We start from the raw sequence: 27,635 nt of genomic DNA, 5'->3' as shown, positions 1-27,635 counted from the left end.
TGCAAACTTATCGTTTCAACTTTGTTTTATTCTAGCCACACACAACCGATTGAACGTTTTCAATCTATTCTGCTGGACTCGGGCGCTAACTTAAATCGTCTTAAATGAACCTGAAGACTCTCGCCTGTAATTGAGAAAGCTATTCTAGAATCCAACCAATGGAATCACTGGACGCGACGGTTTCGGCCACATGACCAACGGCGTTCAGACGGCTGACGGTGGTGGGTAGCGCGACTGGTGACGTGAGCTACGTGGCGCGGTGATATTACGCGATTATTTGACTAGGGTGAATGATTTATCAATGAAAAATGAATTGGCTTTTGTGTAATATATTTGTGCTAATATGGAGTGGCTATACAAGTGCGTATTCCATAACAGTTGATGCTCACGCCGAGGAGTGCTTCTTCGATAAGGTGGAATATGGCACCAAGATGGGTTAGTTTATCCTTCACCACCTCCGAAATGCTTATAAAATGCGAACTGTAAGATCGCTCACTCCACTGACGCTGTCTTCTCATTCTAGAGTCCAGTAAATGATTCATTAATATGTGTACATTAATTATACATCCCTGTACTATTCAACTTATCGATGTCACAATATTCTATTTGCACATAACGGTACTATGTACAAGCTCTCAATTCCAAATTTATCCCAATATTTCTTTCCCCAATTCACATTTATTCTATTTTGCATTTTTACTTTGGCAACACCAGAGTTGATTTTCACAACTCACATCTTTCTGTCCCATTAAAATACACCGGTCGCTCCGTAGAACAATTGTAAGAACCAAATCAACTTTATACGCAGCTGTCTATATCATATTAAGTGCTAAACTTGCCGAACAAATTTTTTAAAGAATTTTGCCATTCAAGTATTATGCCGTTTCCAAGAAAATTTTGACTGTGTGTTTGAAAACTACTTCATTGAAAAGAAAATTTAGTTCTCATTATTTTGCTCAGCTATGATATTAGTCTAGTTATGGAGTATGGGACCTAACTAAGAAAAACTGAGAAATTTAAGCACAGCTATCTTATTGATTCATCAACAACGGTAGCTTTGAGTTGTTCACAACCTGATTTCACCTTTATTCTTTCATTTGCATGGTACCCAATCCAGCATCCATATCATTAAATACAGTTGATTCTGTGTTAACAAATTTTTTTTTTTGTATGATTCACAACCATCTAGGACTTATGTTTGAAACATCGGAGGGAGGATTTCTGGATATAGACGTGAAGATTGTTGGGCCTGACGGCAAAGTGATTTATCAGGGAGAACGAGAGACTAATGGGAAATACACATTTTCCGCTCATACAGCAGGTATATATACCTACTGCTTTGGAAACCAAATGAGTACCATGACTCCAAAAGTGGTCATGTTCAACATGGACATTGGGGAACCTCCGAAACAAGGAGCAGAAGGTGGTGATGCAGAAGCGCAAGAGGGCGATGCCCCCAATCATGGAAAGTTAGAAGACATGATTCGAGAGCTCAGCGCTAGTTTAACGGGAGTCAAACACGAACAAGAATATATGCAGGTCGGTTCTTTCATTGATTTCTACACTGAAAAAGCATTTTCCACATAAAATTTGCAATAAAAGATATCACCTATTTTCTAACCTTAACGGCTTGCTTTTGTCTCATAAAATCTTTCATGAGTCAGAGCCCATTTGAGAAGTTGGTAGCAGCTGCCAAATCCTAGTGAGCAGTAAATTGCGTTGCGAAAATTCTCCAATCTTGAACTTTAGGAACTCTAAAAAACTTAATTGACTTTTTATATTACAGGTGCGAGATCGAATTCACCGTGCAATCAACGAAAGCACAAATTCTCGGGTGGTCATGTGGTCTTTCTTTGAGGCATTAGTGCTAGTCTGCATGACGCTAGGTCAAGTGTTCTATTTGAAGCGATTCTTTGAAGTAAGACGTGTTGTTTAACAAAATCTGGCGACAGCGATAGTTTGTCGTAACTCATTGTATGTGTTTTTTTTTACATTCAATTAAATTATATAAAAGGTCTAGATATAGTAATTCGAAGTTTAGAAAGATGAAGTTTTGTACAGTATACTAACATGGCATTGCTTCATTGTATATTTTCTGAAGAATTCTAAAAAATCGTCTTAGCATAAGCCTCATAAAATACGTTGAACAACGTTAAAATCTAGTAAAAAATAACAGGAAGAACACTAATGTTTCAAGACTATTGAATAATAATTTTTCAATTACAAGATACTTCAAAAAAAACACTTTTATTTTGTGTCACAATATGTTTTCATTCATTACTATACAACAATTACTCCAGTGAAGCACTAAATCTCAGCACACTGACCTAACTTGCAAATACAACTATTATTTCTCATAATCCCATGGTTTTTCAGGTCGGAATTGGTCCCAAGGATTCGGTTTCTTGTACCTCGATGGTTCTGTCAGTTTTAAGCCTCCTTTTTCTAACTCTTTAATCATAGCCTCTAATTTGCCACCCTCAGGTGCATCCAAATAACAGGTGATCGAAGATATTCCGGATTCTAAGCAGCGTTGAGCCAACACCCTTCCCAAATTAATGTAGGCCGCAGTATCGGTGGTCCTTGAAAATTTTTAAAAAGCAATTAGTGTCTTTTTACACCAATGAAGAATTTAATACTTCTGCTACGATTACACACATTTCAGAAATGTATTTGAATTTATTCATTGCATACGAGAACAGTTCACATATCGTACCAATAACTTTAGTTCACCAATCGTCATTGAAGAATCAAAAATCGTTGATGTTACTTGAATATTTCATCTGATTCTTTGGGTACCATTTGTGAGAAATAATTACATTGAATTTTCAATTGAATTAATTAGAAGAAAAATTTGTTAACTCAGAAAATTGACTTGGCTGTCTGACATATCGAAACACGTCACTTAATTATATCCTTGAATGTTTCCTTCACCACAACCCATCAAAACTTAGCTGAAATACAGTAGAGCGTATATGTCCCGTGATAAAAAAAGTATATAATCACCTGTAAAGCTGCTTCTTTAGAGCCCATTCGTTTGTTGACACAGTGATGACTGGTCCATATTCGAAATGGCATATTGAGGCAGCTACATAACGCGCTGCTTTTGATAATTTCAACCTATAGTCGGGTAAATTGGAGTTAGATTGCAGATTGGGGACCACTGTAAAGTTCGCTCCTCACTTTTGGAAAATAAAACTTTTCTTTGGAGTTATAGGTTCATTTTGCATGATTCTTTGTAGGTCTTGCAAAAAGTTCTACTCTCAAAAAAATATTTTAGATCAAGGGGCGGGGGGAGGGGGGGGGGGGGGGGGGGTAACTTCAAGGAATCGAGGTTATTGATTCTTCAATAACTTGTCTAATTGCACTCGATACAAAAAATTTTATCAAGATTACCATTAAAGCTCTTGTAGGACTACCCAAAAGGCTCACAAAAAAGTCCCAAACTAAAAGTAAAAAAATTTTTTTATCGAAATTTTGGTTCGGAAAATGAAAATCTTGCATAACTTTTCCATTTGCACTCAGAACAGACCTATTCAAAATAAATTGAGAACTCTGAGGAAAAATTTCATTTTCCCAAAGTGGGGGGACCAAATTCTCAAGGGTGAATTGAGAAGGAAGATCTGAGCCTTGGCAAACGTGTTTTAATCGTTTGTATCACAAGTGTCAACAGTAAAAAGGGACCATCTTTGTCGCACAGAAGCTTCCAACATCTAATATATAATGCAGAAATGTAAGTATGTAATCATTTTTATTGAATAAATTCGGTGACGAGCTAGCTCAATATTTCATCGTTATACTAAATTTGGCCATGCAAATTCCCAGGTTTCTAATCTACTCATCATGCAAGTAACGACTACTATATGCTTCTTATTGTTTGTTTTTCATTTAGGTTCTCTGAGTCAACCTTTTCTGGTTGTTCATTGGCTGAATTAAACGAAAAGTTCACATAAATTCAATTCTAGATTGTATTAGTTTGAGTATGTTTTCCAGAAAGAAAAGAGTGTTACTGACTATTATATTTCAGCTAATTTTTGAAAAGATGAGCAATTAAAGGCCAAGCAATGCTCCCACGCAAGCTGGTTATCAATGACAACTACCATCATTGTTGAGTCACAAAATAGGTTCACTGTGCCTACAAAGTTAAAGTTTGGAAAACAACGAAGAAATTGATTAAAGATTCCCTTTACTAGTTATGGTGATGATTGTTATGCGTAGAGCAGATGTCTAGCTAAGGGATGGGTCATTAGAATACTCCGAATCAAACATGGGTTCTATGCCTGGACTAGTTAGATTAACTTAATTTCAGATGAAGTTCTGCTGCCAGCTTTATAACAGATTTACTGTGTACTAGAGGAATGAAAATTGTTAATCGTATGACTTACGTGTGCCAGTATTCTCGAACCGGCCTATCCAGATGATAGCCAGTAGGTTTTCGCGCTATCCGGAGAAGTTCCAAGTTCCTTGGATTTCGGTTTTTCACGCTAGTACAATTTTCCAGTAGATCTGCATTCGCGTGCAAATTTCTACTACAGCCAAGCCTCAACGGAGAATTTATCGAACCGAACGTTCGTACGACTCCGTTCATCTTTATGGTTATGTGATATAACCCTCTAATGTCAACGTAAATACTACCAAAATTACCAGCGTCGTCTGCAGGAAGTCGGTTATGTAATATCATTCAGTTACAACGGCCATCAATCAACCATCAAACAGAACTAATAGAATGGTCCGGCTATCATTCGCCCACCAACGTGAATGGTCGGTTTATCAACAAAACGTTGCCATTGGTGAAATACCTCACGCGCCCTGCTTCGGATAACCCGATGGCTAAAAAGGCAAGTTTTGGAGCTAACCCTCTGCGCCTGCCGTAAAGGTATAAGCAACGAATTGTAACGAAGTACTGTTATTGTATGGAACAAGAAGAAAAGTAGAGCTCAAAATGACCGAAGAAGGGACTCGGACATGCGCTAATTGGTAAGTCAAATTTCACAGTTCACAAGTTGGATTTTGAATCCTATGAAATCAAACTACTGTATGGGGAGTTTATTAACCCCATCGCTGACAAAGACCAGTTGAAAAAAAATTAAATCAATTCATCACACCAGCTTGCGTTATAGATATATTCTATGCTTGCATCAAAAAATGTCCAATAACTAACAAAAATTTTGGCACCTTCATTTTGTAACTTTAACAATTTCTTTCAGCAAGTTGAAGATAGCACCGCAAAATTATATGATGCATACACTGCATTGTGTACGGCATTTGCAATTGTGTACAAGCTGTGGAGACCCTTATCCCAAAGACGAAATAGATGACCACATTATCGCAGAACATGGAACTGAAAAATGTGAAGCATGTGGAGAAGATGTGGAAAAAGGATTCATGCAAAATCACATGCAAACCGATTGTTTCAAACGTCTGATTGCCTGCCCTTACTGTGAGTTAGAACTGCCTTCTTGTGACATGACCAAGCACACAGATTACTGCGGCACTCGCACAGAAAAATGTGAAGATTGCGAAGAATTTGTGCTGCTGAAATACAAAGAGTTACACTTGGAATCAAACCACACATTTTTAAAGTTGGATGATGGTGGGTTGTAGAACAAGATAATGAACCTTAAATTTGAGTTCAAAATGATCTTAAAATTCCCAAAGACGGTATTTTTAGACATCCTATTATTTCTTTGTCCAGATTCAGTTAGTTCAGTTTAGTTGTGATTGTGAGGCACATATTCCATATTTCCTTCGACCAATAGTAGCCATATTCGTACAGTAAAAGAAGTGATGTTATAAGCTATAAAAAGCTGACTCTAAACATCACTCAAATTAATTTTTTTTCGTATTTTTTGACATTAAATATTTGTACACAAAATCGATATCGATTTTTTCTGTGTTCTAGATTTTTTTGCTCAAAATGTTTGTTTTGTACTTCAGAATTTAAAACATTGCATTGACTAATTGTAGGGATTTTTCTGAAACGATAATTACTCTACTACCATCAGGTTAGCAGAAGATGCAATATGATTTTTGAAAAGTTCAGCTCATCTAATTTTCATGTATCGGTATAAATATTCGGGTGGTCGAAATTGTTGAAACTGTTGAAAGGTTCTATTATTCAATGTTAATCACTGTTATTACAGAACCAGGGCCACGACCATCTTGGAAACAAACTATGGCTACTGCTTCAAGTACTGGGAATAGTGAAACGATGACACTGTTACCTTGTGAATTCTGTAACGGAATGTTCACACCGCAAGAGTTGAACCGACATGCAGTGTCATGCATGCGTGGCTGGCAGACGACTGTTCCCATACTTCGAAGAATTTCTACTGTCCGATGTAGCAGTTGTGGTAAATCTATTGCTGCGAAAGAATACCAGGCTCATCAAATTGGGTGTGTTTTATTAGATTCTCCAGCTCAGTTGGATTGCGATGGCACTGACACAATTCCGTGCGAATTATGTAACGAAGGCATTCCCTTCGAAGGATATATGGAGCATTACAACGACTGCGCAAAGTATGCCTTCACTACTGTATGGAATAATAAAGTTCCAAGGAATCGAGGTAGGAAAAACTCCATTATTCCTTGTGATGTTTGCAACCGACCAATTACTTTTGAAAAATATCAAGAACATTGTAATTTGTGCACACTGCCAAAATCTAGTCGTGATACAAGACCTAATCATTACGTGGGTAATAACTCTGAATCCAAATTACCTTGTGAATTTTGTGACGAGTCATTTGCCCCTGATAACTTGGCAGTGCATCAAATATACTGTGCATCTAAAACTTAGCTGATGTGATCATACCCGACAAACTCTGCAGTCAACTTGAATATCTATTATGGGTATAGCGTCTAGTAACTCACCAAGCTCATTTCTATCGATAATATTCTTTGCAAATAAGTAGAATTGGGTTCGGAAGTGTTCAGATATTGGTGATATTTTTTTAATTAATACGTATTTATAATTGTTTGTGATTTATTAAAGACTATTGTATGCATAAACTGCCATTCGATTCATTATTATTCTTCATATTTGTGTTTGATGTCCTTCCATTGTTTCTGCAAAAGAGAAAAGAAAAATCAATTAGCCCTACCTAGAATAATTGGGAAATCTAAAGGGGTAACAGAGAGTATTAAGAACAGGAATTTTGGAACCGATACCAAAATACTTGCAAAAAAAGCTCTCAACGAAGCATTTTATCCCAGAAATCACTCCAATAAAATATATTTCAAGCAAGAACAGAATGTAATTAGATATGCTCTTAATTACGATTTAGCAATGTGGAAAAATCACTTCATTGAGTAACCATATGACATACCAAATAGTACTTTACTTAGTATTGGGATAAAGTAGTGCTATATGGGAATGTTTGTTAGAGGAATTCAAGAAAATAGTACACATGTCCTCAAATCTTGGGCTGATTAGCTGAATTTGGTAAAATATCGCAAATAACCGTAGCTGGGTCGGTTTGTTAAAATCATAAAAATGCGTAATTATCACGATCGATGAAAGCTATTCTTGCTATTTGCTGCAGGTCATTGTAAGTATGAAATCTCACCCTGAGGACCAGTGATCAGATTGACTTTAACCCCAATAAATTTGCATTCCGTACTTAAAACGGGAAGTGGACGATTGTAGAGAAAATATTTCAGAGGTGGATTAGTTGAACAAATAAGAGTCGCGACAATTCACTCGATACTTACTCCTCTATTAATGGAGTCAAAAATACTTCTGGTAACGACGTCATAACCTCTTTCAAAGACAAAAGTACCACCGATTATTACCAAGGCGAAGGTTGAAGTGCGCCTACACACAACGTTGTAGAGTGTTGTTGTAAACCCAGACATTTTGTACCTGCAATTATTGTTTGAAAAAATTTATATCACAAATTGAGACTTCTGGTTTAAAAAATAAATTGAAAGAACTTACGTAAATCCAAATATCTGAGGGCAGAATAAATGGGGATTTAACTGAACTTGCACACAGAACGAATCGTCTGCTAGATTTCGTACCAACGGTTGAATGCGCAATCCCTGTCTCTACTTGACCATAGAGTTAAGAACCATAATGAGAAAACCGTCCTTTGAGCTCGGTCGACTGTGTAACATGTGAATACCCCCCAATAGTTGTCCCATTGAGTAACTGTACTGTACTAAAGTATAGTTACTCAATGGTTGTCCCCTCAACATCGACCGATTCGAATAATTTTTTTCACAATCGTTCGTCGGTCGTCGGTCGGTGAATGATGGTCTGATAGTTTGATCAAAACTATCTGATTAGTATATTAGAAAAAAATAAATAAATAAAAAAAGTTGAGCGCCTAACTTTATTTTTAGGCTCTCATTGATAATATTTTCCATCGAATTTCATATCTATCAGCGCGTTGACTGAAGAACGGTCAGCGTAGAATCGTGCAAAGGTCCAGTTTTGCATTGCAAAATTGCAAAGAAAATATCTGAATATCTTGACTCTGAATAGACCGCTGGATATTTCCAGATCTTACAGGAATATCCCCGTTACGTTGACTGAAGTCCGTTACGTCAGTCAACGTCCGTTAGACCTGGAAACGATTCTATGCTGATTGATATGAAATTCAATAGAGAATATTATCAGTTATTGGTTAAAAATAAAATTAGAAGCTCAATTCTTTCTTAACTCTTTTACAATTAAATACACTAATTACAGTCAAAGGTTCAAATTGGACCATTACCTACCGACTAACGATTGATTTGTAATCTGAATACCGCCCACGAGAGTAAAGTACACCCGGAGCCACCACTGATTTCCGAACAATGATGATAATCTTCTCGAAGTTATACAACCAATGGTGAGGGCAAAAAGTTGTTGTCGGAAAGTTGGGACCCTCCAAAATCAAATAATCAATCCACCGAACGTCAAAGGCAGAGTCACTGATATAATATATATCAGTGGGCAAAGTAGTAACTGGTCAAATTTAGTGGTGGGTTGTTGATACACAAGCCTATCGCCGTTCAGATGAAATAATTGCAGCTACCGATTACGTATAGTTAGAATTTAGGCGACCGTGAACGGTACTGGAGTAATTTCTTTACATTTTAGCGATTATGAGTTTAGTGAGCAGGAATCAAACCACTGGGGCCAATGTGCAAGTCACCCCGACTGTTGTGCATGAAAGTAATGGAAATGAGACCTTGGAAAGCGAAACTGTTACTCCAGACATGGTTCTACATATGCCAACCATTACAGAGAGTAATTTTCTCCATTTTATTTCACATCTACTTTCCTCAATGATGATTACAACAGGCAACACATATTCTACATTGAATAAGGGATGTTCAATCTTGATTCCCGTTACCCTGATGCTGCCTACATTGATTATGTCCATGGCTGATGACTTATTGCCAACGATTGTAATGTCGTTAATATTACCAAATATGAGATCCAGTACTCAAGTTTTCCACTTTATTTGCAGAATACTTGTGTTCACCTGAAGCTAATGTATATGAGATAGACTTTACAAGATTCCAAATACGAGACTTGGAAACAGGAACTGTGTTATTTGAAATTGCCAAACCTCCGGCTACAGGTCAGTGTCATCTTAACATCGATTATTACGCTGAAAAGAAACAGAGGTTTCAACCACCTGACGATGCACGCCATGACAAGTAGCCCTAAACAGCTAGATTAATAACAAAGAGTATTTACCCCTATGTGCAATTTCGATTGTCTAAAAATTGGTTATTCATATCAGTGGTTCAATTCATACCAATCATCTACTTTAATGATACCTGGCAACTGTCAATTTCTAATTTTTAAAGATGAAAGACTAAATCCACTCCTAGGGAAATCCCTTACGATCCTTAATTCCAAACTCCTCCTTTTTATTGAAAACTTGCCTCTGAATTTCAGAGTGTCTGACGGACACAATTAGTAGATTTCCAATCATTAGTGTGAAGAATAATGCTCTCAGCTGGTGGATTGTCTTTCATTTGAAGTACCAGGTCAATTTGCTTGCTTTGTGACGTGTACCTTATGATGATGAAATGTTTTCAGAATGCGAGAATAATCCAGATCCTGATACTGAGGCAGATGATGTAGTAGGATGTGATCCAAATACAGGAAGATTTGTACGCTACCAATTCACCCCACAGTTTTTGAAATTGAAAACAGTTGGAGCTACTGTAGAGTTTATGGTCGGCTCTCGACCAGTCAATAAATTCAGAATGATTGAACGACACTTTTTTCGAAACAAGCTGTTGAAGACGTTTGACTTTGAATTTGGCTTCTGTATTCCAAATAGCAAGAATACATGTGAACATATCTACGAGTTCCCAGCCCTTCCTCCGGAGCTGGGTAAGTTCTTAAGATGGGAGATTTAAAATAGCTGAAAGAATCACATGATTTCAAATTAAATGAAATTGCGCTTTTATAGCACACCAATTGCGATCTTTCTCCTGATCTCTTCATGTAGCAAGCTCATCTCGTTATTATGATTTTATGGTTACTTGATTATCAGCTTCGAGACCTTCTTTACAAATGGAATAATTCACCTTGGCACTATTCCGAACCGATTTCTCCATCTGGCGGCGGAAATAAATTTTCAAAATTCATTTGACACTCACTCATCAGAGATTCATCTGCAATTGCTATTTCTATTCATACAGCGAATACGAACTTCTGATTTTGTAAGTGACTACAACAAACTGTTGCAGTATCGGAGATGATCGCTAATCCATTTGAAACACGGTCCGACTCCTTTTACTTCGTGGATGACAGGCTTGTGATGCACAACAAAGCAGATTATGCTTACGACGGGGGACTTGGTTATGAATTGTTTTGATGCAATTGAACACATTCAGTACAGAGTTACCAAAAGTAGCAACGATGTCTTACGCGTATGAATGTGGTTTTCGATAAAATTTGGCATTTGGTATGAACATTACAGTTCAAGCGCAAAAAAGCCAATAACGGGGAAACGCATTGAATCCAATGTGGTCCGAAAGTTTCATGACAAAAATATACTAACAAAATTTTGTAATGCAACTAAAATTCTCATCAGCCTATTCTCGCGTTCTCGGCATACATTTTCGCATTAACAAATTCGGTCAACTGCTACTCAAAAGTCATTTCAGGTCGGCTTTGACATCGCAATACATACCCTTGTCTCGAAGCTTTTGGGCAACACAGTACATCAACATTCTGTAATTGGACAGCTTTGCTCTTTTTGGTAAGATCTTTTTGGTATTCAATACAAATAACATTGCCCTTGCACAAATGACTTGCACAGACTCAACCATGTTGGCAAAAAGACGTGTATAACTTGGCACAATAGCACCGAATCATTGTTTTTCTGCGAATAAGGGCTTGAAGAATGTTGCATATTGATTCGAGGATTTTGATTAATAGTTTATGGCACCTTCAAAAGGCAGTTATTGCGAGTTGAAGTAGTCTTGTACAGTATAATTATGGCTGCATCGCGGATAATAATATCTTTACATCGTCACAATTTCGCTATGAGGGAAAATATACTAACGGTTAAAACAGAGGTCGTAAGTTGTTTGCATTTATTACTTAATCCTTGAATGTCTTTCATAAGTTTTGATAACGCACATTCGCCGGATTGAATTGTAACTACTGTCTCGTGAATATGCTTTCAGTCTTGCTAGCATATATCTTTCTGATCAGTCATCGATGTTATTTTCTACATGACTTCCAAATGACATTGGCTAGGAACTCTTTGGTCTTTTCTCTTAGAGCTTACCAGCTAATTTCAAGGTGATTTCATTGCACTTCATTAATGAAAGAAGTAATCAGATCCAGAAACTCTTGTGATTTTTCTGAATGCACCCAATGACCAGCTCCAGAGATGTACTGGATTTTTGCAGCCGGAAACATTTTCTTTATTTTATCATGATCATCGACGTTTATGTAATCGCTCTGACTGCCTCCGATGAATAAAGTTGGTCCCATGAACTGACTAGTTGTAGCCGGGAACTTGGTAAGATGAGTTTTGAAATTCTTCTCGAGAACTGGTAGGTTCACCCGCCATTTGTACTTACCTGCTTCTGCCTCCACTAGATTTGTCAAAAGAAACTAGGGACAATTTTGATAGTTGTCACAGAGAGGGGTGGTAGACAATTACGAATATCAACAGGACAGAATTATCAAAATACAATACCTGACGAACAGCTGTTGATTTAATAGTTGTCGACAATTGCTGATCGGTAGTCTTACGAGCTTTGGACAACGTGACATTTTGTTCCAGCGTCACGTTCTTCATAGCCTCAAATATTGATGTCATAGACAAAAGGCTAGAGCTACTGCTTACTGGCGAAATGTCAATCGTGACTAATTTATCGACAAGTTCTGGGTGATTCAAAGCCAGGAACATCATTACCCTCCCACCCATACTATGGCCAACCATCACTGCTTTTTCAATTCCTAGGTCTTTCACTAACAGAACCACATCTTCCATCATATCGCTGTATGTCGACTCTGAAGTATGTGGCGAGTCTCCATGATTTCTTGCATCTACAGCTATCACCTAAATGGTTAAGCACATCGTACGATAATGTGGTTGAAGATTCACCTTGACCAACATCAAATTACCTTACGATTTGTCCGTTGATGAATTGCCTTAGATAACGAATTCCAATTATTCTTGGAGCCAAAGAGACCATGTATAATTATGATTGGAGCAGCTCCAGCTTTAGCCGCCGATGATCCCGCCGCCGACTCATAAGAAGCATATGCCAGCTTCACCGGAGACGAACTATTATTCATAATACATGGATTGCAATATTAAAACCTTAAGTCTAGTACGAATATTGAGTTTCTATGAAAGGGCAATGTATAATTAAATGAATACTGTGCCATGCTGCTGCTTAACTGACGATGGAAGCCAAGTTTTTCCCTTGGCAGATTACCCAACACCTTCATTGACTGCTCTGCTGAGTGTTTTGTGAAAATAGACCGACAGCTCATGAAACCCATTTCACGATACTATTTGATGTAATATTTAGGAACTGTCAAACGTGGATACCAGAATTTTTAACAAATTCGAAGAGAGGACAGTACGGAACAGCTACTGCATGCAACCTACCGTCGTTGACTGAAAATTTCCCAGTTGATGCCACGGTGTCAGTTGATTTTGTTGTTATTACCTACGTATATTATTACCATGAGGTGGTAATTTACACGCTGCTTGCATTGAGTAACTATTTATTCAGTTACTAGTATCTTATTTGCCCATTTGGCGACATCTGGGAAGAGAGTGTTTACAGTCTGGATTCGTTCATTTACTGTTTGCAAAAGAAACTTTCGCGTGCTGGAGATATTCTGTGAAAATGAGTTGAATTAAAATAATATTGTTAAATTAATTCGATTGAAGATGCGAACTAACACGGCGGTAACGCCGCGGGTCTTCACCGCGATTCAAAATGTACATATAGTAGAACTTGCGACCTGTTCCCAGAAGGAAATACGACCGATTCTCCCTTGCTTGGTTAGGATGAGCTTGATTTCGCCGCTCGATATAACTAAAGAATGTGCGGAAGGGAGAAAAGAAATCTTGACCATACTATCCGGCATTGAACTGGTCAATTCGATTGTAGCTCTACTCTCCATAGATTTTCATGCACTTGAAACTGACGTTCGAAAGGAACAGCAATTGAGGTTAGAACCCACTGACGAGCCTGTTCATACAGCTATAGATAGCATGACAGAACCTCGTTGTTCCTATGATTCTACAAACGATTCATGACCAATACGCTGCAATATTCATATTTCCTTTCAGGCAAAAGCTGGGAAGTGTACAAAGTGATAGCATTCTTGCGCAATCGTTGCAGAGTGGGTTAGCTCTGGAATTCGAACGCAGCGACTCGACTAGAAGGCTCCGTCTGGTACTTAGTGAAATCCTGTTTATTGCGTCTCAAGTCCAGGAACTTCAGAGAAACCAAGAATTCCAGATAAAACAGTCCGACTTGTTTGACAATGCGGTCTACATGGAAGAAATAAGTGATGTTGTATGCATAGCTTTGGCCGAACTTCCGGCTTTATTATCTATTTTAGACATAGCGGAGACTCTGCTACACGTTAAGCACGGTCCTGAGATAATTTGCTGGATTGTTGCCAACAGTCCTGACAGTTTTGCTGAAGTCTGTACTCACCTCATAGCGAACGGAGAGAGACAAGAAGAATCTGCTCTAGGCAGAATTCGAACACAAGCTCTGGCGATGCTCTGTCAAATGAATCCCAGCCAGGCCCTAGCCGTCAGAGCAAAGTGCGTAGAATTGTGCCGTATGCCTGCACTTGCCGTCACTTTGAGTTTGGAACATGAAAATTTGGATCAGCTACAGCCAGAAAGCGATATGGTTGCATTTGTATCAGGATTGCTGTTAGGAAATGACCAGCAAGTTAGAACATGGATTGCAATGTTTGTTAGAAATGGTCAGAAACGAAAATGGGAATCTCATACAGCATTGCAGTCTCTTAGAGAAGAACTGCTCCGGAGGTTGCAAGCAATTACTTCTCATAGTTCAGACAGGCAGTTGGCAGAGTCACACGTCGTTCAGGCTAGCACATTGCTCAGGCTCTATTGCGCACTCAGAGGAATTGGAGGAATCAAATTCCAAGACGATGAAATAGCTATGATTGTCCAACTATTGACTTCGCATCCTCCCCCATCTCCGGCTGGTGTTAGATTTGTGTCTTTAGGATTGTGTATGCTGATCGCTTGCCCTTCACTGATTGGACACCATAACCTAGAGAAGAGAAGCATTGAATGGGTGCAATGGTTGGTCAGAGAAGAGGCCTACTTTGAGAGTGCAAGCGGAGTCTCCGCCAGCTTTGGGGAAATGTTGCTCCTGATGGCGATCCACTTCCATAGCAATCAGCTATCTGCAATCTGTGAATTGGTTTGTGCCACGCTTGGTATGAAAATAGCAATCAGGCCAAACAACCTCACAAGAATGAAGCAGATATTCACTCAGGAAATCTTCACCGAACAAGTGGTCACTTCCCATGCAGTCAAAGTTCCAGTAACAGCCAATTTGAGCGCAAATATACCCGGATTTTTGCCGGTTCATTGTATACACCAATTGCTCAAGTCACGAGCTTTTGCTAAACACAAAGTGCCAATTAAAAACTGGATCTATCGACAGATTTGCGACAGTGTACCTCCGTTACATCCAGTTCTGCCAGCCCTAGTGGAAGTTTACGTAAACTCAATTTTAGTCATCAATAACAGAACATCAGAACATACAAACAAACCAATAACGGAGGATGAAATAAGAAGGGTGTTTCAAAATAGCGTGTTTGGGGCTAATTTTGATCCAAAAAAATCTGTCCTTAGTATCACCGATACAGAGACGGAGTACATGAACGTTGATACATTGAAACCATCGCTCACTTCACAACTTTTACTTCTTTATTATTTGCTACTGTATGAAGATGTGAGACTCTCAAATATGCATAACTTTATATCGCAAGGTAGAAAAGTCAAATCATATTCTACAGAGTTTTTATCTGAATTACCTATCAAATACCTATTGCAACAAGTACAGAGGGATCAAATGAGCTATGCTGGATTGTTTTCACCTTTGCTGAGGTTGTTAGCTACGCATTTTCCGCATCTATCTTTGGTCGATGATTGGTTGGACGAAGAGATGATAAACATAGACTCCATGGCAAACAATTACGAAAGTGTGATCATTAACGACGTTGCCATTATCGAGGCATTTGGACATATCGAATCTTGCCCCTCAAGAACAGGGAGATTATTGAGACAGCTTATAGATATGAAACCCACGGACATTTGGCCGCATGCTGAAATAATAATACATTACTTCAAAGCAATATTGGACAATAAGGTGCCCAGATATATTCAAGGTATTGTTGAGTTGTCTTCGTGTTTGATACAAACCCTTCAAGTTGATGGAGATAACATCAGAATATTTAGTTGTCAAGTTTGATTTTTACTTAAATATCGTAATGTAATATAAGTGAAGCTTTTTTCTGGGGTTTCATTTATAACAGCATTCTCTCGTGAAGAGTGTGTGGAACAATGCGTGCAAAATAAATCGGTCTGTAGCCACTCATTTGTGCACCTAATAGAGTTTGGTCCATTCTTGAGTAATCTAAGCTATTATTTACACTCTGATATCGCATTATGTCTTCTTCCAGAGTTATACAAGCAAGTATGGCTGAGACTGAACACAGTATTACCAAGGTGTCTCTGGGTACTGTCGATCAACGCATTGCTCATCGAAAATACAATGGTTAGAAACGTTTTTCTCACCCAAGAAAATATCGTGCTTGATCCGCTACAAGTTTTACGCTGCGACACTAGAGTATTTAGATGTGCGCCGGTCCTGTCAGTGATTCTTCGGTGAGAAATGACTAGCTTTTTATCATTCTTGGGAAGTTTCTTCCTCCAGGCATCTGAATTCTATATTAAACTCTTATTTTTATACTGGCAGAATTTTACAAGCTACATTAGCTGCATCTCGATCTCAACTGTCCAGACACATGCAGGACAGACCATTGACGGAAAAAATTGGTCAGCTTACTAGCGAAGTAGAAAGAGAAGATCTTAGAACTGCTCTCGTTGCTGGACAAGAAAGCGCTGCTGTACAAATTTTGCTCGAAGCCTGTTTAGAAACGGAAGAGGATCGTATATTACCTGGCCAAATGTGGTCCCTCAGGGAAATAAGAAGCGTCGTTTGTTCATACCTGCATCAAGTTTTCATTGCCGATCCATCGCTCGCTAAACTAGTTCATTTTCAAGTGAGTAGAAAGTTTTTGCAAAAATAGATATGCGCTCATGATATTTCATTGTAAGATGACAATTTCCTTCCTTATAGGGATACCCGAGGGAGTTGTTACCAATTACTGTTTCCGGTATCCCTTCTATGCACATTTGTTTGGATTGGATACCAGAGTTGTTGTCGCAGCCCGAACCAGAGAAGCAAGTGTTTGCTGTGGATCTAGCATCTCACTTAGCCGTTCAGTATGCTTTGCCAAAAGCTCTGAGTGTTTCGCGTCTGGCCATCAATACTCTTGCGACGTTGTTGGGTGTTTTGCCAGCAAAGGGCAGAGTGATATTATTCATTCCAGTGTTACCAGCTCTCACACGTATCTGTTTGGCATTCCCACCGCTAGCTGAGGATACGACTGCCCTACTGTTGCAATTGGGTCGAGTTAGCCTGGCACAGGCAGCTCTAGGTGATAAATCTGCCGAAATACTCTGCAGTGAAGTTAACAAAACTTTCAGCTCTTTATTGCAAAAGGCCATTCTTCAATCTAGAGTGTTTTGAAATCGACAAATAACAAACATTTAAGAAACTTGTAAATAAATTTTTATAAATAAAAGAAAATAACTTTGTACAAAAATTGAGAAATGTTGATATCATTGTTGATAATAATACTGCGTAGCATGTGTATCAAAAAAGGTATTTACCCAATTATTTGTCGTCCGTTTCCTTGGTAATTGTGATGAACTGGATGCTTTCTGTATGATTGCATCGAGAATTATCATCGGATCTTCTGCTGAAATAATTTCTTCTCATGCTGCATCTTTTAAAAAAAAATTTCTCATTGGAGTCATTGTAACTGCTATTTAATGAAGATAACGTTGGATGACGTTACCCCATATGTGAGAGACTCAGCCTTAGACCACATCTTACAACAGTACGTGTCCTAACCTCAGCCAAACAGGTGACCAGCTAGTTCAGCGAACGCTTGGTTGTAACTTTTGGTAAAACATGAAAAAAGCAAATCGTATAAATATAAGTTTATTTACATAGCAACAAATCTTTTTGCCGAATAAGCGACAAAGGTGATTACGAGCGTAGACTGAACGTAATTAGTATTATCATGAGTTAATATGATTTTGAAAATAATAATTACATCGTGCTATCTACCAGGTCTTTGATTTATGTAAGTAATATACAATTAAAATTATAGTATCGAGACGTGACTCTTGTGCTTAACTGTAAGAGCTAGGTCAGTGGTCTGTGTCGTTTTGGTTTGCAAACAATGTTGTCCTTATAATTGCATTGTAATTCAAACCGAAGTAATTAATAAGATATCCAGTGAAAGCCAGGACGTTTTGATAGGATTGAAGTTTAATCCAGCAGTTTGTTGTCGCTGAAGACGTTGTACTATCACACACAAGGTAACAGAGAACATAATGAAGAAAACAAACCAAAGAAAAAATAAATTAATAATAATAACGAAGGACAGCGTTCTCTTCATATAGAGTCAAGAACGCTGCATGTACGTACGTACTTGGCTGTACGAAATAATACGTTAATACAATTTTATACATGTCTCACGCGGTAAGTTTTTCCTGAGAATAAGAAAATGACAATGCAGAGAAAAACGCATCAGCAAAGTTCGGATGCAGTATGTTAGGCTGGTTTCAATTTTTTTTGACGTTATCAAACTTTAGTAGTGTAGATAAAAATGTGAATTTTGTAATTTAAAAAAATTTCATATTAATGCCATTTTTCAGAGAAATGCCTTTCCCAAACTTATAATAACCTTGTAGAAATATGTACATAGATACGAATAGATGTAGGGGTTAATCTCACTGCTTTGTCATTTAGACAATAGTTTCCGGTGCGTGAAAGAATTAAATTGCCCGGCAGTGAACGGTTCAGGCAAATATATCTTAAATAAGTGGTATCATGACACCCCCACAGGGTAATGAAATTTGCATATTAAAAATTGATGTGGGCTACATAGCCGAGGTGGATTACCTTATTGTATATATATGCGTACATCATGGTGTTTGCTGTATGGGGCCATTCAATCGGTGAACGCATGATATCCGTTCTAAGTCATGAGTGATAATTGGCGAAGCAATATGGCGTGTGTATGGCACTGATAAAATACCAACTATTGGGGGATTTCATGGTGGGTTACGTGGGTGGGGGCCTTCTTTGGGGTTCAGGCGTGTAACGTAGGCGGGCACGGACATGTTGTGGACTCCCAGGTGCGGAACTGCTTTCAGAAAGTCTTCTGGGTGGGGGCTGCGGCGGTGATGGTGACACGTACCTGAAGTTGAATAATTTGCGCCTTTTTATTTCTGAGAGCAAATTAAGTTCAATAAGTTGCTGAGGGCGATAATTTTGGTCTTGCATCAAGCGACAAGTTGCCGCAAACCAGTTTGGGTAACGAACCAATCGACTGATCTTGCCCTCTGCTGATAATGAGTTTAATGGGTTTTCAACTAAAATGAACTGTTTCAAGTCCTCGACAAGTATCTTGAATAATAGTTTAGGAATATCGTACCTTCTGGGAAAAGAAGGTGAGGGTTGATCGTTAACATTCCTTCTCAAAGCCAGCGGAGATTCTCCACGGTTGAGTCTCGGAGGAGGTTCTGGGGAAGGAGCACGGTCACTGCCAAGTCGAAGCCTAACGTAAGAAGCAAAGCGTCTTTTTGCTGATTCCTTGGATGCTCCGTGGACCTGCGCCACTGGTGGATTGACTTCTTGTTTACGCTGGTGGTGCTGATGAGCATATCGTGATATAAGTAGTTGCGGACTAGTGGAACCCTGTGCCGGTGGCTCCGATGGAAATCTAGAAGGATGTAGATGATAAAAATGACCTCATGCAATATGCGTAACAACAAACTTCCTTTATCTATCTGATAAAGAATAAATCTTACCTCTTCCGACTGACTAATGGGCTTCCATATATGTCCTGGATTGGCGGATGGGTGCTAGGTGATAAGTGTCTAACTCTTTGTTGCATGAAGGGTGAATATTTTCCACATTCCGTTGAAGGTTGAACCACGCCTGGTGGATCGACATTCTCCCGTCTCCACGGTGAGTAGTCACGAGCAAATGGACTCAACGACCTGGACGCTAATCTTGAAGAAAAGGGTGAATAAGGTCTACTCCTTGTTTCCGTAGAGTTTGTATCCTGTCTGAATGGAGAGAATGGTCGAGTTTGACCGTTTGTTGGACTTTTTTCTGGAACGGGTGTGTTGAAGAGATCGCAACTTTTATCAGTGCTTTTGGATTCTTGCCATAAAGGTGAAAATGGCCTGTGTATATTGGATTCCATGCTGTTTCCTGAATCTTTGGTAGTTGATATTGACAACGGACTAGCAGTTTCTTTTCTTCTTAATGCATATGGGCTATTAGGGACATAATTCGAACCATTTTCACTACTCGTACGTGGCTGAAATGGTAGGAAGTTGGAATTTTGTAGTTCTTTGGTGATACCACTTCGTAAAAACGCTGGAGCTTCAGAGTAGGTTCTCAAATGAACCGTTTGTTTCAAGGACACGTGTCCGGAAAATTGGGGCTGCACTCCCGCTGGTCTGTAATTAAATTAGACGCCTCTTAAAACTCTCGCACTCCCTCCACTCTATCTCTGAAAGCCAAAAAAGCCTTTAGAGGACACACTTTTCATGTGCCTGCAATTTTCTTCTATTCATACCAGATAAGTCCAGTTATCGATAATCAATTTTGATGTGTATCTTATCCCATGAGTGCATCTTTCAACCTCACAATCAGTAAGACTTTAATTCATGAAATATTTGAAGTAAGTACCGTGAGTATACATAAGCTGATTAATGAAGTTATATTTCACCTGCGTTATTTTGAGATTATGAGACTAACACGTATTGGGTTTTAACTTACTCCAAAATACGATCCGTATAAATTTTTTTTCAAATGATTTTGTTAGAGAGTTGAAATACGTAGGGAAAAAAACGAACATTGATAGATTGTGATTTTTATTATTCAACCTTGAGGTTAAAACATAATGTGTGATCTAAAAATACCGGTAGGTGTAAGTTAGAAGACAATCCAAAAACCATGCAACACATGGAAGGATGAAAGGGTTTTCTACGAGTCTAAATAAATTGGAGAGCAGAAATATTCGTATACAATTCATATAAGTTATCATACCCAGAGATAAAAAAAAGTAGTTTTTTTTTTAATGCATCACCTCAAAGGTTGCTGACAAGCAATGTAAAAAATAAATAAGGGCCATTTGAGAAGATAAGCAGCTCTAAAAAAAAACACATGGATTAAATTCAGTCTGATGTTCTCACTGTCAGCACTCCGAAAATGCGTTGAACATTTTGTAGGCAATACCGTGAAACTTTTGATTATTTGATCATACTAAGAATTTCGTCTACAATGCGCACAGGTGAATCAGAATGTAAAACGCAGCAGCTTTTGTCTGCCAGACGACCAAACATCAGAATAATTACTACATAGAATATAACAACGAAATAAAGAGATAAATAAAGACAAATGCTTACCATAAATGGGGGTTGAAAGGTGGGGTGTGTAACAGGCGCGTGCACAAACCAAACAACTGGGAGGCGAATCGAAACGAAAATCTGGCAGATTTTTTGGCGTTTTTGAGGTACTTTTGAAAAAAAAAAAGTTTTTTTTATGGATATTGGGAGGTTTTATCGAGAGGAATGGAAGTTAGGGTAGGAGTAGGAAAAGGGGGATGCTACGCTGCGCTGCCTCCCCCAGGCTCAACGCTGTAACACAATTTAACACGCACGCAAAACGTTTAATCGACTGGTTAAATAAAACTAGGAAACTATTCATTGCTCGGTTCAGAAATCAATGTGAACTTGATGCGGGGAAAAAACGTGAAGGGATTGAAAATCAAGTGTCTAATACATATGTATAACTCAGAAATAACATATTTTCAACTAATTTCAACTCAAAGTCAATGCTTGAAATTCGATAGTTCAACAGATTACAGTTATTTTCAAACCAAACCAAACATTACTATATTAGTTGGGGAGCTCATGCCATGTTTAAAACTCAAGATATTCTAGCTACGGGCTGAATTATTTTCATTGTGGATGTAGCTCACGAAAAGTTGTTCAACACCAAATTTTTTGGAATTCTTATGTACTCTCCACAATAGTAGGTATGAACCTTTTTAACAAATTGTTAAAAATTGGATGTTTGCAAAGGCACTGGTCGATTTTTCACTGCCCACTGTTACTTGAATCTATTCTAAAATAGTGGGCTTTGTGAAAGTCTGACAAATTGTTTTCATTTCATGAGCTACACGTAATGTTGAAAAACACTGGGCAAATTTGTATATCTGGCCGGCAATATTTTAGCGCCAATTTCTCATGTAATTTCCACAGGAATGTTGATCCGAGTGACACGATAATTCCTTGTTCAATTTTTTTTTCAAAGTCATAAGTACTAAACAAAGCCTTATGTTCTGACATTCCGGACACTTATTTCACTCAGTATTATGAACGGAAACGTTACTTTATTTTGACGGTTACTAATTGACGGTTATCATTATAAAAATTACGAAAGGTAAAAGCAATGTAGCTTCGAACCTCCGTACCAAAAATGTCCTATTTCTAATCAGTCTATATAATATTGTTGGATAAAAACACTATATCGACTAAAAATTATTTCAACAATCGACTGCTAACCTTTGTTCTAATTGTCGCATGACTGTCATGAACCACTCGGAACCAGAACTGGGCGAAGTGGATTCGTTGCCATCGCCTTGACAACAATCATATCTCTTCAGGAAAGCGTGTTCTATAAGCTTCTGGTACTTAGGCCGATGCTTATAGTTCTTGGTGAGACACCAGCTAACAAAACCACGGAATTCTTTGGAAAAAGTTGAGTCTGGGGGTAGAGAGGGGGGCTCGTCCTGTACCACCCTACTTAGAACCTGAGGATTATACAATTATTATGCAAAAAATTAGAGGAAAAAGTCTTGAATAAAAATCGTAGCAATGTCTCACCTCAAAGTCAGTTTTACAGTCTCGATATGGGAACACTCCGGTAGCTAATTCTACTAAGGTTATACCCAGACTCCAGACATCTGCTCTTATATCGTAGTCAGGTTTCGTTGGATCAGGAGGATCTATTCGTTCAGGCTGTGAGGTAGATTAAAGTTTGAGTGAGTTTTATCTTAGGTGGAGATCATAAAATGTGTGTCGCAGGTGAGGCAAAGTTAAAAACTTCAGTTCGTGCATGTTAGAACAAAAGTGATCATAGGACAACTTACCGCCATATAAGCTGCACAGCCCGCACTCCTAGTTTTGGCTTTACTGTCCACCAATCGACCAGATATTCCAAAGTCACATAGTTTAACACCCCCCGTCTCATCCAACAATATGTTGCTAGGTTTCACGTCTCTGTGGATAACGCCGTGAACTTCTTTCAGGTACGATAGCGCTTTAACTGTCTATCCGAGAACATGAAATTGAGGAAGTAACATGTGAAATTGAAAAAAAAAATATCATTTGTGAATTGAAAAACTTTGAAAAATAAAGCAACGATCAACTCGAAAAGAGAAGCAGTTGCAAACTTAATCATTGATTTTCTAATGACAGAGAGGTAGTCTATTCACAGCTTCGTTGATTGTTTGGACAAAAAAATTCGTTCGGTAAATCTCTAGTTCGGGGTTGGTGGAGATGGAATTTGTAGCCACAAAATTGAACTTGATCTCCAACAAAAAGTCGAAGTAGTTTTACATTAGCTCAAAGAATTCTACTTATCAAGAGAAACAAAACTTCTAAACGGATCGTGGGTTGCAAATTACTCACTTTAGTTCATTTGCAACCTACGGTTTTTTTTTTCAAATATGTGTTCTCTGTAAATAAAACTGGTCAAGCTAATGAAAAACATTCATTGCGAATTCAAGATCAAAGACAATTTTTTGGTCACAAGATATTACAGATTTTCATTGTTTTTGTGATGGAGAATCACCAGGCAAAGCGGCGACAACTTGTACAATCTGTTATTCTTACAACGGCAACCTGTTGATCGAATGAGCCACGTTTGGTATGAGCATGTCACTGTAGAAGACAATACTCCGGACATACGGGGGGATGGCGAACATACTAAATCCCCTATTGTAGGAATATTTTAGACATGGCTTTTAACAGTTTCGATAAATGCGCACTGGTTTATACTAGGAAAATTTAACTCCTTAGGGGGTCAAGTATACACCGTTAAGATAATATAGAAATTATTCAGGATTTCAGATTAGTTTGCAAACAATGTCTTACATTCAAAAGTAATAATGGTCCATGTTGAGGCACATTAATATAATTTTTGTTCATATGGTAGTGAACTTATTTTAAATATCGCAATAAAAGTTCTTACTTTCAATGCCCTTACCTGTTGCATAAACAAATTTACACAACCAGACCTTGTTTGGGAATTCCCTGCAACCACACATCTCCTGTTTATTGTTTCATTTAAGAGGAGCTGGGTTTGCATTTAAGTTTTTAATCATTTGGTAGAAATAAATGAGAAGTCTAAAATTTAGATACCTTTTGCATGAAAGTTTAAACTAAATTTTGATGAAGCCCATACATTTAATCAGGATTTTGAAAGGCCAGGAGAGAAAATTTGAACATTTCACAGATATACCGATACCTAATCCAAAGTGGCTTCGAAATCCCATCATATACGATACCAATCTTTTGTCAAATGTCTTGATAGCAAGGAAATTATTGCATGCATCAATTTTTGCCATTATTACAAAATTTACTACCATAATTACAATGAATCATAGAATTTTGATGTGGGACTATAGAAATCATTATTTCAAAGCGTCTGAAATACAGTGTGTAAAGATAAACTATCTTGCAACATTAAAGCAGCTTCAATAAAATCAAACTCGCAATTGTGGTTATCTTTTGTAAGACAGATTATCGTACTCACGAATTCTCTATAATCCCTACATATGTTAAAATTGATTTGCAACACTAATAAATAGCAAGTAACCAAGTCGGATTACAATCCGACTAATTTAGATTCGGCTAATTCTAAATGTAGCAAATTCGTCTGCTGATAAAAATCTGAGCAAAATTTACTGACCCAAAAAACCTAATGCCATATGAGACAGTGCTGTTATAGTAGAATAATTTGATTACGAAAAAAGGAAGACTTACTGCAACAGTGACTTTCCCAAGAAATTCTTCAGGTATTGCTTGTCTAGTTCTTTTTAATAACTTATCTAGACACGTGGCCATAAGTTCCATGCATATCCATACGTCAGACTCTGTAATAAAACACCCCAAGCACTGGACAATGTAAGGGCAGTCATGGGACTTCAGGACGACATCTAGATCCATTATTATCCGTTTATTTTCTTCGGCATTGCCTGACCTCCGCATTTGTTTTACTGCTATGACAACTCCACTGGGCTTATGTCTCATTTTGACGACATGACCGCAGGTCCCATTTCCTAACTCTCCAAGGTGCTCCAGATCCTTCATTTCTGTATGATACTTCCGGCCATTTATGCTCAGAATTCCATTCATTTTCATAATTTCTTGCAATTTTGAGTCGAATTCGCTATCGTGTGTTCGCTGGGGTGGCATCTGCAGAACAGGCAAATCCAGTTGTCGTCTGGGTCTGGTTGGCGTCCCGGAATCTACCACTGCTCAAAAAATTCTTTGAATTATTCCAAACTCTATGTTAGGTTTCAATGGAGGGCAATGTATTTTAACAGGGTTATTTATTGAACAGAATACTGGTTTTAATGCTGCTCGGAAGATCTCTGTACAGATAAAAATTCGTGCTAGGAAGGCTTAAAACTTTGCACAATCACCGCATAACTTGTATTTCATAAGACGAAAAAAGATTTAGAGTATGTTAACCGACTACGTAAAACAAACTAAAAGAAAATGCGCAATAATATTGTGATTAATCGCGGTGAAGAGTATTGTATCTCATCGGATCAACATAACCTAGCTGATAAGACTTGGTAGTTTAAATTGACCAAAATCGTTTGGTACTATTTGCGGAATTTAGTTAGGGTGGGATATTCGAAGTTTTTATTTTGAATATAATCTCACGCTGTCTTGGCCTCCGGACGACAGGGCTAGTCCCTGCAGGCCCCGAGGATGACGGCGGTAAGCCCGTTCCTGGCATCCCAACGGTATTTTGCCTGTCTCTGTCACTTGACTCATTTTCAGCCCTTAGTTTTTGCTGCAAATTCAATATTTTATTCTTTAACGTACTCGGCATCATTACAATGCCGATGTATGACCCAAGACGACGACTTTATGCAATATTTGAAAATTTTCACGACACTTTCTGCCCTTTTTGGCAGCGGACCTCTGCGTCCATCGCGTGCGCACACTGGCGTAGTACAAGGCACAAGGGTATCGCGTCATTTTTTCCGAATCGCCAAATTGCTATTCTACCGACTCTGACAATCCTTCAGCATATATTGCTTACGGGAGAGCCTGGTGAAGACGTCTGTTGACTCTGTGTGTCAGCGTTGCCAACTGCATCAGCACCGATCACTGATACATATACTAACTTCGGAATGTTTTGTCAACTGCATCGATTGTCGATAATTTAGAAATAGCCGATTGTCGAATTATTTTCCTTTTCGACAACTGGCTATTTTCTGAAAATTCCGAAGTGTGATATTTTTACTTCATGATATCACCATACCAAGTTGGCGCCGAATATTAACATTTTTCCAAAAATTATATCTCAAAAAATTACTCCTGAAATGCTCGTTTAGGAAACATAATTGCTCCACTTGAATAATTAATCGGTGATTACTTATTCGTAATTGAAAAATCAAATTTTATTCATCAAATATCTCAGCAAATAATGATTTGTCCTAATCATTGGGGGTACCAATAAATTGCTCCTCCTTTTTTCTACCAGGAATGATAATTTTTTTATGCATAAATTTATGATAAATAAATTAGTAGTGATAATTGCTATTGTTACCGGGACAATCAGTTTGTGCCGTCATAGCTGCGATTATCATCAGTCGCTTACATGAGAGTATGCCATTTTAATACATGCGTGGCCGTCAATGTAAACAAACGATTTGTTTAATAATTTTTAATCCACAGCTAATGTATGAAGCAATGATTTATAAGTTAATTGTATTATAAGTAGTGACCAGTAAGTACAAAAATTAAAATGGCGTTCACTCATGTAAGCGATCGTAGAATTGCATAAGCAAATAAAAAATATCATTCCGGTTTAATATGTGGGGGAGTAATTATATTAAATATTAAAAAAAAAAAATAATATTATTATGAATCATAGGAACTCTAACTTCCGAAATGATGATGCCGAGAAAGGAGACGATCCCGAGGAAATGAATAGCAACGAAATAAGCGATAGAGAGGATTCCGGCGAAGAAGATTTAGCGTGACTTCATATTTTGTTGTGGTTTCCTGTTTCTCAATTCTTTCAATGATTATGTCCATACTCGTAAATTTTTTCATGTCTATCAATATTTTTATCATGTTTTTGTGAAATCAGTCACCGGAAAAAATGAGAGAAACAAGATGTAAAATATTTTTTTGAGATGACTTCAGACTCGTTTCCGTGCTGTGTGTCACTTATCCAACAACAACTTCACAACCTCCTGCCGAGGCCAAGTTCCAACAAATAGCTGGCAGCATAAGTTTTTCTGCTTTCTTAATTAACAAGCTACCGGTAAAAAACAATTCAGCTTCTATCATTTAAGTAATTTTTTTTTTTTATACATCTTCAGGTCCATGGCAGGAGTATAACTATTGTCTACGATACAGGTGGCAAGAGTGATTTTTTTTACAACTGATATGTCGTTAAACGATAAGTGAAGTTTCAGTTTTTATCATCTTTGTCATTGTCTCGGTTTTTTTTAACAA

The 27,635-nt window shown here is 38.0% G+C and overlaps 8 protein-coding genes across 10 annotated transcripts; 4 read left to right on the top strand and 4 right to left on the bottom strand.

Annotated features, from left to right (window-relative positions):
* The first annotated feature begins 197 nt into the window (after window positions 1-197).
* Window positions 198-2,019, top strand: LOC105682950 (transmembrane emp24 domain-containing protein 2). The gene is made up of 3 exons (XM_012395213.3): window positions 198-435; window positions 1,190-1,539; window positions 1,787-2,019. Exons 1-3 carry the CDS (start codon window positions 309-311, stop codon window positions 1,934-1,936), a joined length of 627 nt encoding a protein of 208 aa, XP_012250636.1. The 5' UTR covers window positions 198-308; the 3' UTR covers window positions 1,937-2,019.
* A 209-nt stretch (window positions 2,020-2,228) lies between these two features.
* LOC105682951 (39S ribosomal protein L18, mitochondrial) lies at window positions 2,229-4,681 on the bottom strand. Its single transcript, XM_012395214.3, has 3 exons — window positions 4,386-4,681; window positions 3,007-3,120; window positions 2,229-2,582 (listed from the first exon to the last, which is right to left on the bottom strand). The coding sequence occupies exons 1-3, from the start codon at window positions 4,679-4,681 to the stop codon at window positions 2,348-2,350; spliced, it is 645 nt and encodes a 214-aa protein (XP_012250637.2). The 3' UTR covers window positions 2,229-2,347.
* A 115-nt stretch (window positions 4,682-4,796) lies between these two features.
* LOC105682952 lies at window positions 4,797-7,008 on the top strand. The gene is made up of 3 exons (XM_012395215.3): window positions 4,797-4,977; window positions 5,208-5,593; window positions 6,144-7,008. The coding sequence occupies exons 1-3, from the start codon at window positions 4,943-4,945 to the stop codon at window positions 6,794-6,796; spliced, it is 1,074 nt and encodes a 357-aa protein (XP_012250638.2). The 5' UTR covers window positions 4,797-4,942; the 3' UTR covers window positions 6,797-7,008.
* Window positions 6,935-8,065, bottom strand: LOC105682953 (cytochrome b-c1 complex subunit 9). Its single transcript, XM_012395216.3, has 3 exons — window positions 7,937-8,065; window positions 7,711-7,861; window positions 6,935-7,065 (listed from the first exon to the last, which is right to left on the bottom strand). The coding sequence occupies exons 2-3, from the start codon at window positions 7,852-7,854 to the stop codon at window positions 7,027-7,029; spliced, it is 183 nt and encodes a 60-aa protein (XP_012250639.2). The 5' UTR covers window positions 7,855-7,861; window positions 7,937-8,065; the 3' UTR covers window positions 6,935-7,026.
* A 760-nt stretch (window positions 8,066-8,825) lies between these two features.
* On the top strand, window positions 8,826-11,531 carry LOC105682960 (protein unc-119 homolog). Of its 2 annotated transcripts, XM_012395225.3 has the most exons (5): window positions 8,826-8,966; window positions 9,086-9,235; window positions 9,459-9,572; window positions 10,040-10,339; window positions 10,699-11,531. In XM_012395225.3, exons 2-5 carry the CDS (start codon window positions 9,091-9,093, stop codon window positions 10,824-10,826), a joined length of 687 nt encoding a protein of 228 aa, XP_012250648.1. In that variant the 5' UTR covers window positions 8,826-8,966; window positions 9,086-9,090; the 3' UTR covers window positions 10,827-11,531. The 2 variants fall into 2 exon arrangements, with proteins under 2 accessions (XP_012250648.1, XP_012250647.1); XM_012395224.3 differs by having other exon boundaries at window positions 8,841-9,235.
* Window positions 11,532-11,533: 2 nt separating this feature from the next.
* Window positions 11,534-13,105, bottom strand: LOC105682959 (protein ABHD11). 2 transcript variants are annotated; one of them, XM_012395222.3, is made up of 4 exons: window positions 12,855-13,105; window positions 12,601-12,758; window positions 12,165-12,523; window positions 11,534-12,079 (listed from the first exon to the last, which is right to left on the bottom strand). In XM_012395222.3, exons 1-4 carry the CDS (start codon window positions 12,977-12,979, stop codon window positions 11,768-11,770), a joined length of 954 nt encoding a protein of 317 aa, XP_012250645.2. In that variant the 5' UTR covers window positions 12,980-13,105; the 3' UTR covers window positions 11,534-11,767. The 2 variants fall into 2 exon arrangements, with proteins under 2 accessions (XP_012250645.2, XP_012250644.2); XM_012395221.3 differs by having other exon boundaries at window positions 12,165-12,530; window positions 12,596-12,758; window positions 12,855-13,104.
* Window positions 13,106-13,206: 101 nt separating this feature from the next.
* On the top strand, window positions 13,207-17,377 carry LOC105682961 (integrator complex subunit 2). Its single transcript, XM_012395226.3, has 5 exons — window positions 13,207-13,660; window positions 13,782-15,874; window positions 16,169-16,373; window positions 16,465-16,771; window positions 16,849-17,377. The coding sequence occupies exons 1-5, from the start codon at window positions 13,377-13,379 to the stop codon at window positions 17,299-17,301; spliced, it is 3,342 nt and encodes a 1,113-aa protein (XP_012250649.2). The 5' UTR covers window positions 13,207-13,376; the 3' UTR covers window positions 17,302-17,377.
* Window positions 17,378-17,762: 385 nt separating this feature from the next.
* Window positions 17,763-26,127, bottom strand: LOC105682958 (dual specificity mitogen-activated protein kinase kinase 7-like). The gene is made up of 8 exons (XM_012395220.3): window positions 25,824-26,127; window positions 24,915-25,405; window positions 23,018-23,197; window positions 22,752-22,886; window positions 22,431-22,678; window positions 19,659-20,318; window positions 19,283-19,570; window positions 17,763-19,045 (listed from the first exon to the last, which is right to left on the bottom strand). Exons 1-8 carry the CDS (start codon window positions 25,996-25,998, stop codon window positions 18,910-18,912), a joined length of 2,313 nt encoding a protein of 770 aa, XP_012250643.1. The 5' UTR covers window positions 25,999-26,127; the 3' UTR covers window positions 17,763-18,909.
* Window positions 26,128-27,635: the final 1,508 nt, after the last annotated feature.

The sequence above is a fragment of the Athalia rosae genome, chromosome 5 (assembly GCF_917208135.1).
Source record: "Athalia rosae chromosome 5, iyAthRosa1.1, whole genome shotgun sequence".
Lineage (NCBI taxonomy): Eukaryota > Metazoa > Arthropoda > Insecta > Hymenoptera > Athaliidae > Athalia > Athalia rosae.
Note: the sequence above shows the minus strand (reverse complement) of the source record. Positions and strands in the feature narration are given on the sequence as shown.

Coding starts and splice junctions, on each gene's coding strand:
- LOC105682958 (XM_012395220.3), bottom strand. CDS start 25,998: ATGATGCCGAGTACGTTAAAGAATAAAATATTGAATTTGCAGCAAAAA. Junction 25,406..25,823: donor CGTCCGGAGGCCAAGACAGC/GTGAGATTATAT, acceptor TTTTTTGAGCAG/TGGTAGATTCCGGGACGCCA. Junction 20,319..22,430: donor ATGCGACAATTAGAACAAAG/GTTAGCAGTCGA, acceptor ATTTAATTACAG/ACCAGCGGGAGTGCAGCCCC.
- LOC105682953 (XM_012395216.3), bottom strand. CDS start 7,854: ATGTCTGGGTTTACAACAACACTCTACAACGTTGTGTGTAGGCGCACT. Junction 7,066..7,710: donor TTGACTCCATTAATAGAGGA/GTAAGTATCGAG, acceptor TCTCTTTTGCAG/AAACAATGGAAGGACATCAA.
- LOC105682952 (XM_012395215.3), top strand. CDS start 4,943: ATGACCGAAGAAGGGACTCGGACATGCGCTAATTG. Junction 4,978..5,207: donor ACTCGGACATGCGCTAATTG/GTAAGTCAAATT, acceptor AATTTCTTTCAG/CAAGTTGAAGATAGCACCGC. Junction 5,594..6,143: donor ATTTTTAAAGTTGGATGATG/GTGGGTTGTAGA, acceptor CTGTTATTACAG/AACCAGGGCCACGACCATCT.
- LOC105682959 (XM_012395221.3), bottom strand. CDS start 12,979: ATGGGTTTCATGAGCTGTCGGTCTATTTTCACAAAACACTCAGCAGAG. Junction 12,531..12,595: donor ATCAACGGACAAATCGTAAG/GTAATTTGATGT, acceptor TTAACCATTTAG/GTGATAGCTGTAGATGCAAG. Junction 12,080..12,164: donor AATCAACAGCTGTTCGTCAG/GTATTGTATTTT, acceptor AATTGTCCCTAG/TTTCTTTTGACAAATCTAGT.
- LOC105682961 (XM_012395226.3), top strand. CDS start 13,377: ATGCGAACTAACACGGCGGTAACGCCGCGGGTCTTCACCGCGATTCAA. Junction 16,374..16,464: donor GTCCTGTCAGTGATTCTTCG/GTGAGAAATGAC, acceptor TTATACTGGCAG/AATTTTACAAGCTACATTAG. Junction 16,772..16,848: donor CTAAACTAGTTCATTTTCAA/GTGAGTAGAAAG, acceptor CCTTCCTTATAG/GGATACCCGAGGGAGTTGTT.
- LOC105682950 (XM_012395213.3), top strand. CDS start 309: ATGAATTGGCTTTTGTGTAATATATTTGTGCTAATATGGAGTGGCTAT. Junction 436..1,189: donor GGAATATGGCACCAAGATGG/GTTAGTTTATCC, acceptor ACAACCATCTAG/GACTTATGTTTGAAACATCG. Junction 1,540..1,786: donor ACGAACAAGAATATATGCAG/GTCGGTTCTTTC, acceptor TTTATATTACAG/GTGCGAGATCGAATTCACCG.
- LOC105682951 (XM_012395214.3), bottom strand. CDS start 4,681: ATGATATTACATAACCGACTTCCTGCAGACGACGCTGGTAATTTTGGT. Junction 3,121..4,385: donor GTTCGAGAATACTGGCACAC/GTAAGTCATACG, acceptor ACCCGACTATAG/GTTGAAATTATCAAAAGCAG. Junction 2,583..3,006: donor CTAAAGAAGCAGCTTTACAG/GTGATTATATAC, acceptor AAAATTTTCAAG/GACCACCGATACTGCGGCCT.
- LOC105682960 (XM_012395225.3), top strand. CDS start 9,091: ATGAGTTTAGTGAGCAGGAATCAAACCACTGGGGCCAATGTGCAAGTC. Junction 9,236..9,458: donor TATGCCAACCATTACAGAGA/GTAATTTTCTCC, acceptor CTTTATTTGCAG/AATACTTGTGTTCACCTGAA. Junction 10,340..10,698: donor AGCCCTTCCTCCGGAGCTGG/GTAAGTTCTTAA, acceptor AAACTGTTGCAG/TATCGGAGATGATCGCTAAT.